This window comes from Lissotriton helveticus, chromosome 8 (genome assembly GCF_964261635.1).
Source record: "Lissotriton helveticus chromosome 8, aLisHel1.1, whole genome shotgun sequence".
Taxonomy (NCBI): Eukaryota; Metazoa; Chordata; class Amphibia; order Caudata; family Salamandridae; genus Lissotriton; species Lissotriton helveticus.
This window is the reverse complement of record NC_136069.1, coordinates 2,537,855-2,547,384: the sequence shown is the minus strand read 5'-3', so window position 1 is coordinate 2,547,384 and position 9,530 is coordinate 2,537,855. Positions and strand designations below refer to the sequence as shown.

The following is a 9,530-nucleotide window of genomic DNA, read 5'->3' as shown; positions in this document are numbered from 1 at the left end:
CAGACACTTGATCACTGTGGAAAGATAACATGGTTGGCATATGTCAAAGCTTTATTAACAGACCTAGGATATGAAAAATTCTTTGCAGAGCCATCAACAATAGCAGAGATCTCAAAGGCGGATTTGAAAAAAGCATGCCTGGCACATCTGGGCCAGATACGCCTACTAAAAGAGATATGGAAACCTTCTGTCCAACAGGGCTTATTAGCACAGACTGCGCTTTCCATTGAACCCTACTTGATGTATAGACTAAGTCAATTTGAAAAACTGTTGTTGACACGTTTCAGACTCAATATGTTTCATCTAATGGTTTCCTTTCCGTCCCAAAATGATTGGTCATCAAAATCATTCCCATGCCCTTGTGATTCCATTTTGTCACAATCGACCATACACACAATTCTTTTTTGCAAATTTTATACAATACCACGCAGGCGTTGGTTATTGCCCATACTGAAAATCTGGGCCCTGCGCCAATGCCGTCCAGCATATTTGGCGCTTCAGTTCCTCGTAGACGAAATAGTAGCAAAAGCGATGGCACGTTTTCTTAAATTCTGTATTCGTCATCGTTTAAATCTGTGATAAAGAATAGTCATCTTGTCTACATACTAAGAGGACTGATGAAGTTATTGTAAAAATTGTATGTCATGTTACGGTCACATTTTTATGAATTGTGATATATATGTACATTGTTTTTTATTCTATTGTATAGTAATAACTATATTTTAATTGAATTTTAACTGAGAAAACTGTACAAAATGTATTTTTATGAACTTTTATGGTATTTCTACAATCATGAAAAACCGAATAAAGTTGGTTTTGATTTGAACTACCTTATTAACCTACTTGCTCTCTCAAATTTGCTTAAAAATGCACCATTTGTCCACTCTTTTTTCACAATTTTCTCGGGGGAGAACTCCCTCGTTCCCCCTTATGACAGTTGGGCTCACTCCCTACGCCAGCACGCTCACCACAGGTCACTCATCCAGAAATGTTACTCCCTACCACTTTCAGATGTCACCAGCCGCCACTGAGACTGGGCACTGGTATTATGCCATACATTTAATCCAAAATACAATACCTTTTAGGGAAAAAAAGGTGAAGTATTTTCAAACAAAATATAAGCAGAATAACAATAACATTACTACTGGGTCAATAATTTTGCACATGTGCCTGGCCAATGCTGCAACTGAGCTCTTCGGTAAGTGTCCCTCAATGAAAAGAACAAACCCACAGCAAAATAAACAAATTAGGCAAGCGACCCAAGTGAAACATTTACCCGATATTTCCACTAATATGACCCCATTCAAAGACTACCCTCACTGCTTAAATCAAGTCCTCTTCACTCAATGCATTTGCAACCCTCCACCACTCAAACAAACAGCAGACTCCGGCCTTTGGCGCGAGCGGTGCGCACCCTGAGCTCACAGGCCTGCACCAGCTCTACAAGGCAGAGGGGCAGATTTATGACAACTGGCACATCCCTGCAAATCAGCAGAGATGCGCCAGATAAGATGCGTCATGCAAGTTTACCCGTGCACCACCACAGATGCATTTACAATGCGGTGCATCATGGCGCAAGGACAAACAGATGCGTGACGCATCTCCCGTCGGAAGGGTGGCGCATTGCTGGAGTCGTGTCGCAAGTGCGACGCAACTCCAGCAATGCTCGTGGCCTGCCCATACACAACATGGTGCATCACGCCTTGTGCCTGCTCCAAGCAGGAGCAAGGTATTCACGCAGCGGCGTCGGAAAAGTGACTGAGTGGAATCTTGTAGATTTCACTCAGGCACTTTTCCGAGGTTTTTCTGCGCCGGAACGCCCCCACCACTCCCCCACCCACAGTCCGGAACGACCACGTGAAACCTGGCACAGATTTCATGTGGTGCAGGGCTTTATAATGTGACGCATCTCCCTTTGTAAATAGGGCACAACATGGCGCATGGTTTATGCCGCTGCTGCGTCACAGAAGTGACACAACGGTGGTGCAAAAGTGGCGCAAGTGGCTCGTAAATCTGCCCCCGAATTGGCCAACGCCTGGTGCATGCTTAACAACACGGCAAGGGAGTGCACGGAGCTAAAGAGCGAGCTCAGCGCTCTGCACTCCGGGCACGAGCAATGCCAGAACAGGTTACTTATTTTTAGCAGGGCAGCATGAGCAAATGAGATGTGTTGTGAACATGTGCAATGAGCGTTCATGTTAATGAGGAGGGTGAGTACAAAAGCAATGTATTCAGACTGTTCATTGGGGCGTCGCAGCACCTCCTTCTCCTCGAGCCTTGAAAGGCGTGTGGGGCTGAGAGGGGTTTTTGTTGTTCTGCCTCTACGCGAGCTTGAGGTTGAGTTCTGCAGTAGCGTAGAGGTGGCCATGGGGCTGGCGGGAGACAAAAGGCTGCAGCGGTAACTGAGGGGGAGTGGCCCAGGAAATGAACAACCCAGCAATCACGTGCTCTGAATCTTCTCATGTGAGACTCGCGTGGGGGAGGGAGAAAGCAGCCCGAAGCTGCATTAAGTAACACAGGAAGAAAAGTGAAACAAAAAGAGTGCACCTGAACTAACAGATACGCTCTCCAGTGTAAGGCTACTGAATATGTAAGCACGGCTCCATGGGCTTTAACTAAATGGAGAAAGGAGGGGTAAGAAGGGGCAACAAACCAGTAAAAACCAAGATATTTTGAAGAGCAATCGAAATAGCAAATAGAAAGCAAAGGCGGAGTTAATCCCCCACACACCTGAATTCAACAGGTCTCGTAAAGACAGCACAAGCGCTTCCTAGGCTCGACCTAAAACGGATCTATGATTCTCCAGATCACCAGATAAAAAAGGATCAAACTTTTATGAGTGTAACTAGGGGTCTAACTGCACATTTGCCTCAGGTCACTGGATAACACAGGGTCTATCTTCTATCACTCCCAATTAATGGATACATACGGTTCAATCTTTCCTAATGTCATCTCAATGAGACTGATTGTGGTCATTGTACAACAAAGGGTCTCTCTGTGATTGCTCCAGGCCATTTGATTGATAACAAAAGGTAAAAGTTTACTGATTCCTTCTCAGTGATATTGCCCCAGTAAGCTGGATAACTAAGGTCCTGTCTGTGATTGCCGCACAACACTCGATAAAGAAGGGCGTATCCGTGATCTTGATTGCCTATCAGTGAGAGTGCACTGGGGGATTGTATAACGAAGGATCTAGATGACATTGGATAAGAGAGGGTTGGTGTTTCCTTAAGGATCGATCTTTCCTTATTTACCAATCAGTTAGATTGCTGCAGATCATTGTATAATGGAAGGTCCTTCTTTTGAAGGGCGAGCACAAACTCTTGCTGAGACTTAGCTCCTTTGTTCAGCACAATCTGAATCAGTTTTGAATTCTTTGAGTGGCTGGTGCTTTGAGCAAGAACTTCATCAAACTCTTCATCCTGGAGTATGCCCTTGTGTCGCAGAATCTCGATTATGGGTGTAATAATTCCCATTCTTTTGATGAGATCCAGTCTGTGTCTCCGAATGAAAGATTCTGATGCAGGAAAAGAAACAAAAAGATAATTGTAGTGAATTATAGTGACCCTACTCACATTATTCCGACAAAGGCAAACATTTAAACAAGCATTGACACAGCCAGAAACTCTGAAGTTTTTTACGTGTCCAGGGAGGCTTTCATATTAGAGCACGTATTGTATTGTATTGTAATTGCATTTATATAGTGCTTACTACCCCTGATGAGGCATCAAAGCACCTTTTCGGTGAGTAGCATACTACTCTGGAACCCATAAAGAATTAGTGTTGAATTAGTATAGTGAAATATGAAAGTAATTTGAGTGGTGGATAGGTTAGTCAGTTATTTGGATTCAGAAGGTTAGCGGAGGGATAGAAGAGGGAAAAAGGTTTGTATTTATATAGTGCTTGTTACTCCTGATAGAGTGTTGTAGTGCTTTTTTTGGTGTGTAGCACAGTACTTCGGAACCCATAAACAATTAGTGGTGAATTAGTATAGTGAATTATGAAAGTAATTTGAGTGGTGGATAAGTTAGTCAGTTTTTTGGATTGAGAAGGATAGCGGAGGGATAGAAGTGGGAAAAAAGGTTTGCATTTATATGGTGCTTACTACCTCTGATGAGGTGTTGAAACACTTTTTTCGGCGAGTAGCACGCTACTCTGGAACCCATAAAGGATTAGTGGTGAATTAGTATAGTGAAATATGAAATTTGAAAAGTGGACATGTTAGTCTGTTATTGTGATTGAAAAGGATAGTGGAGGGATAGAAGAGTGAAGGATTTAGACTTTTTCTTTGGTGGTCATAGCAGTAGGAGGAGGCTTGGGATGATTAAAAATTGATGTGGAGGGGAAGAGTCAGAAGTAAGAGTTTAGATAGGCTTATTTTGGAGGATCGGTATAGTAAAAGAAGTTTCAGATGGTGCAGGGAGGGATAGAGTAGGGGAGTCTAGAAAGGTCTATTTTTGGGATCATAGTAGTGGGGTTTGGGATGAATGAGATGGTGGATGTACAGGATGTATTGAGAGAGGTATAGGTTGAGAAATAGGGTAGTGCATTGGAAAGAGTAGTAGAAAGAGGTTTGAGATAAGTCAGAGAGTTGAGGTAGAAGATATATTGAGAGAGTTATAGGGTGAGAAATAGGTTGTGCATTGGATATGCTGAATTAGAAGAAAGTAATAAATATAAAGATCCATAAGTACATGGAAAGTTTAAAGAAGCATAAAGGAAGTAAGTATATGTAGATTAAATATATTCTTAGAGCTATACGGTGAGAAAAAGGGTAGTTCATTGAATATGCTTTTCTTGGAGAAAAGTAAAAAATATATAAATCCAAGTACATGGAAGGTATATAGATGCATAAAGGTAGTAAGTATATGTAGATGTAAATGTAAATGTAAATGTATTTCGATTTATATAGCGCACTACTCACCCAGGGGTCTCAAGGCGCATGCTTAGGGAACCCGTCCTGGTATTCCCCTGTGAGATACCCCGGCAGGGTATTCACAAGGTGAAAGCCAGGCATCCCGCCGCGAGGGGCCGTAGTGGAGATTAAGCAAGCTATTGCCCAGAGTCGCAGAGTGTGATACCGTGAGTCGAGTAGGCACCGGAGCGAGAATTGTCGAGTCCGTGGAATTTTTGAGACCGAGACCCGCCGAGGCGGGGAATCGAACCCTGGTCCACAGCTGATCTCAGCTTCCGGGTCTGCCACCTCTAACCACTGAGCCACACTTCTCCACTAGATTAAAGATTAAAGATGCATTAGATAAACTCTGGTTTTCAAGTGTTGTACTTACATTTTTTTAAACATAATTATTTGACATGTTTATACAAAGCAATACACATATATAGGTACATATCTAAAGCACAAATAAATGCTTATATACAGAGGGATCTTGTGAGAAGTTGGCCTGGCATATGCTGTCCACTAGTGATAGTGGGCACCAGTCCAAACACCCCCCTAGAGGTGGTAGGTTAAAGACAACCTTATTTGAAAGCAATCCCAGTGGTAGCTATGGAAAGCGGCCTGCAGGCTAATTCTTGAAGGAGTGTAAAGCAGCTTGTTTTACCAGTCTATAATCTCTTGAATGGTTAAAAGAAAGGAGAACCACACCAGGTATATATATAAAATATATGTATTTATTCTAAACACACCCTACTAGTCTCTTTAAGTTAGGGGTGCTGGTGTGTCATGCTTAAGTCAGGGGTGCTGGTGCGTCCTCTTTAAGTCAGGGGTGTTGGTGTGTCATTCTTAAGTGAGGGGTGCTGGTGTGTCATGCTTAAGACAGGGGTGCTGGTGTGTCCCCTTTTTAAGTTGTCCGTCTGTCCCTGCCCCACAGGCTCCCCAAGACACTATCTCAGACATTGTATTGTGGATAAGTATCAATCAATCAATCAATCAAGAATTTGTATAGCGCACTACTTACCCGTGAGGGTCTCAAGGCGCTGGGGGAATAAAAGGGGGGGTGCTACTGGTCGAACAGCCAAGTCTTGAGTAGCCTCCTGAAGGTCAGCAGGTCTTGGGTCTGTCATAGGCTCAGTGAGAGGGTGATCCAGGTCTTGGAGGCGAGGTGGGAGAAGGTTCGTTGGTGGTCGTTCTTCAGATGCGAGGGACGGTGGTGAGGGCAAGGACGGCGGAACGGAGCTGGCGGTTGGGGATGTAGAAGAAGAGTCGTCTGTTGAGGTAGTCTGGGACGGTCTTGTGGAGTGCCTTGTGTGTGTGGATGAGGAGCTTGAAGGCAATCCTCTTGTTGACGGGGAGCCAGTGCAGGTTTCTCAGGTGGGGGGTGATGTGGCTGTGGCGTGGTATGTCGACGATCAGGCGCGCAGAAGCGTTTTGAATGCGTTGCAGTCGTTTGATGAGCTTGGCCGGGGCTCCCGCGTAGAGGGCATTTCCATAGTCGAGTCTGCTACTGACGAGGGCCTGGGTGACTGTTCTTCTGGTATCTGTCGGGATCCACCTGTAGATATTGTGGAGCATGCGCGGGGTGTTGAAGCAGGAGGAGGAGACTGCGTTGACTTGCTTGGTCATGGAGAGTGTTGAGTTGAGGATGACTCCTAGGTTGCGTGCGTGGTCGGTGGGTGTCGGGGCTGCTCCCAGTGCTGTAGGCCACCAGGAGTCGTCCCAGGCTGAAGGGTTGGAGCCGAGGATGCGGACCTCCGTTTTGTCCGTGTTCAGCTTCAGTCGGCTGATCTTCATCCAGTCGGCGACGGCCTTCATTCCTTCGTGGAGGTTGGATTTGGCGGTGAGGGGTGTCCTTAGTGAGGGAAAGGATCAGTTGAGTGTCGTCGGCGTAGGAGATTATGTTGAGTTCGTGCTGTCAGGCGACTTGTGCGAGCGGGCCATGTAGATGTTGAACTGTGTCGGGCTGAGGGATGATCCCTTGGGTACGCCGCAGACGATCTTGGAGGCTTCGGATCGGAATGGGGGAGGCAGACGCTATGGGTTCTGCCGGAGAGGAAGGAGGTGGTCCATTCCAGGGCCTTGTCTCGGATCCCTGCGTTTTGGAGGCGTGTGCGGTGGCAGACGGTGTCGAAGGTGGCAGAGAGCTCCAGGAGGATTAGGGCCACGGTCTCACCGTTGTCCATCAGGGTCCTGATGTCGTCGGTGGCGGCGATGAGGGCAGTCTCGGTGCTGTGGTTGCTGTGGAACCCTGACTGGGATGGGTCCAGGATCGGGTTAGCTGTCTGTTGACGATCTTCTCAATGAACTTCGCTGGGAACAGAAGCAGGGAGATGGGCCGGAAGTTCTTGAGATCTTTCAGGTCCGCCTTGGGTTTTTTGAGTAGGGCATTGATCTCAGTGTGTTTCCAGTTCTCTGGGAAGGTTGCGGTCTCGAAAGAGAGATTGATGACGTTGCGCAGGTGGGGTGCGATGGAGCTGCTGGCTTTGTTGAAGATGTGGTGCAGGAGTGGGTCTGATGGGGAGCCGGAGTGGATTGTGCTCATGGTCTTGATGGTGTCATCTATGTTCACGTTGGCCCAGGCTGGCAGGGGGTCATGGTCAATGGTGTGTGGGGTGTCTGGAGTGTCGATGTCTGTTGCGGCTGTCTGGGCGTTGAAGTTGTTGTGGATTTCAGCGAATTTGCGGTGGAGGAAGGTGGCGAGGGAGTTGCAGAGGGCTTGCGACGGCAGGATGTCGTTGGTGTTGGAGCTGGGGTGGAAGAGTTCCTTTACGATGTTGAAGAGCTCCTTGCTGTTGTGTGTGTTGTTGTCGAGGCGTTCTTTGAAGGAGGTCCTCTTGGCAGACCTGATGAGGTGATAGTGTTTGCGGATGGCGTCTTTGTGGGCTGCGAGGCTGTCCGGTATCTTTTCATTGTGCCGTTTCTACTCTATTTTCCGGCAGGTTCGCTTGGAGGCTAGGAGTTTTGGGATGAACCAGCTAGCTCTCTCGCTGGTGTCTCTGTGGGAGTATTTCTTCAGTGGGGCGAGGGTGTAGGTGCAGTCGTTGATCCAGTGTATAAGATTGCAGGCGGCGTCGTCGATGTTGGAGGTGTCAGTGAGTGGGCTGAGAGCGAGGTTTGCGTGTAGTTGGTCTTCCGTGATTTTGCTCCAGCAGCGACGGGGGATCTGTTGGGTGCGATGGTGTGTGGTGGGTTTCTGGAAGGTGAAGTGGATGCAGTGGTGGTCGGTCCGGAGGAGTTCGATGGTGTGGGTGAAGGAGACAAGGGAGCTTGAGGAGAAGACGGGGTCGAGCGTGTGGCCGGTATAATGGGTAGGCGTTGTGACGAGCTGCCTCAGTCCGAGGTTGGCGATCAGGGTGGTGGAGTTGCTGTCGTTGTTGTTCTCAAGGTGAAAGTTCAGGTCTACGAGGAGGATGTAGTCGGTGGAGGTCAGGGCGTGAATGCTGATGAAGTCGGCGAAGGAGTTGCTGAATTGGGGTCGGGTTCGAGGGATCTGTAGATGAGGGTACCTCTGAGGGTGATGTGGAGGTCTGTTTGAATCTGGAAGTGCATGTGTTCGGCGGTGCTGAGAGTGTCGTCGGTGTTGGTCGAGACCCTGATGCTGTTCTTGTGGACGATGGTTGCCTCCTTCGACTTCGTTCGTGCTGTCTCTGCAGGTGATCTTGTAGCCGTCTGGGATGGCTATGGCGATGTCGTGTGCGAAGGAGTCATTCATCCAGGTCTCTGTCAAGAAGGCGACGTCCGGGGATGATGTGTCAAGCAGGTCCCAGATCTCAACGGCGTGCTTGCGTGCGGAGTGGGTGTTCAATAGGATGCATCGGAGGTGGTTGAGAATTTTCTTGGCGGGTGGATCAGCGGATCTGAGGCTTGTGTAGCTGCAGTTCCGGCAGGTGAAGGGACCATGTGTGCATTTTGGTGCGGCCTTGATGCAGGTGTGGGTCCCTCCAGGGTTGAGGGCGTGCAGTGTGCTGGCTTCGTAGCGGCAGCGGTCATCATGGCGGGCGCCAGGGGTTCTGGTGCTGGGTGTGGTCCAGGCATGGACGGGCATAGACGGGCTTGCCTTAGGCACACCTTTGGCGCGCCAGAAGCAAGGACATGCAGCAGCCGCCATATATGGGTATATGGGAGGGAGGAGCAGCTGGGAGATGGGGGCAGTGAATGGGCAGTCAGGGGGGTGGGGCCGCGGGGGACGCAGCGGCGGGACAGATGCAAGGGCACAGAATCCCGGGGGCAACGGAGGGTACAAAAGGAGACAAAGGCACAGAATCACGGGGGCAGCGAAGGAGACAGAAGGAGAAAGGCACAGAATCACGGGGGCAGCAAAGGGGACAGAAGGAGAAAAAGGGACAGAATCACGCGGGCAGTGAAGGGGACAGAAGGAGAAAAAAAGCACAGAATCACGGGGGCAGCGAAGGGGACAGAAGGAGAAAAAGGCACAGAATCACGGGGGCAGCAAAGAGGACAGGAGAAAAAAGGCACAGAATCACGGGGGCAATGAAGGGGAGACAGACAACAGCAGTCACGGACACCAAGAGAGTGCAATACAATGGAATGACAAGTGACAAACAAACCCAAGGCCTATCACTGGCCACCAGGGATGAGGCGCAGGTGGTAACCTACGGGTGGTGGAGGGCCT

The 9,530-nt window shown here is 48.3% G+C and overlaps 1 protein-coding gene across 1 annotated transcript in view; it reads right to left on the bottom strand.

Moving 5' to 3' along the window:
• Window positions 1-3,257: 3,257 nt before the first annotated feature.
• Window positions 3,258-9,530, bottom strand: part of LOC144773335 (apoptosis-associated speck-like protein containing a CARD) — a 137,098-nt gene continuing 130,825 nt past the window's right edge. The window contains exon 6 of the mRNA XM_078658294.1: window positions 3,258-3,517. Within this exon, the coding sequence (XP_078514420.1) occupies window positions 3,258-3,517 (260 nt within the window). The remainder of the gene's footprint in view (window positions 3,518-9,530) is intronic.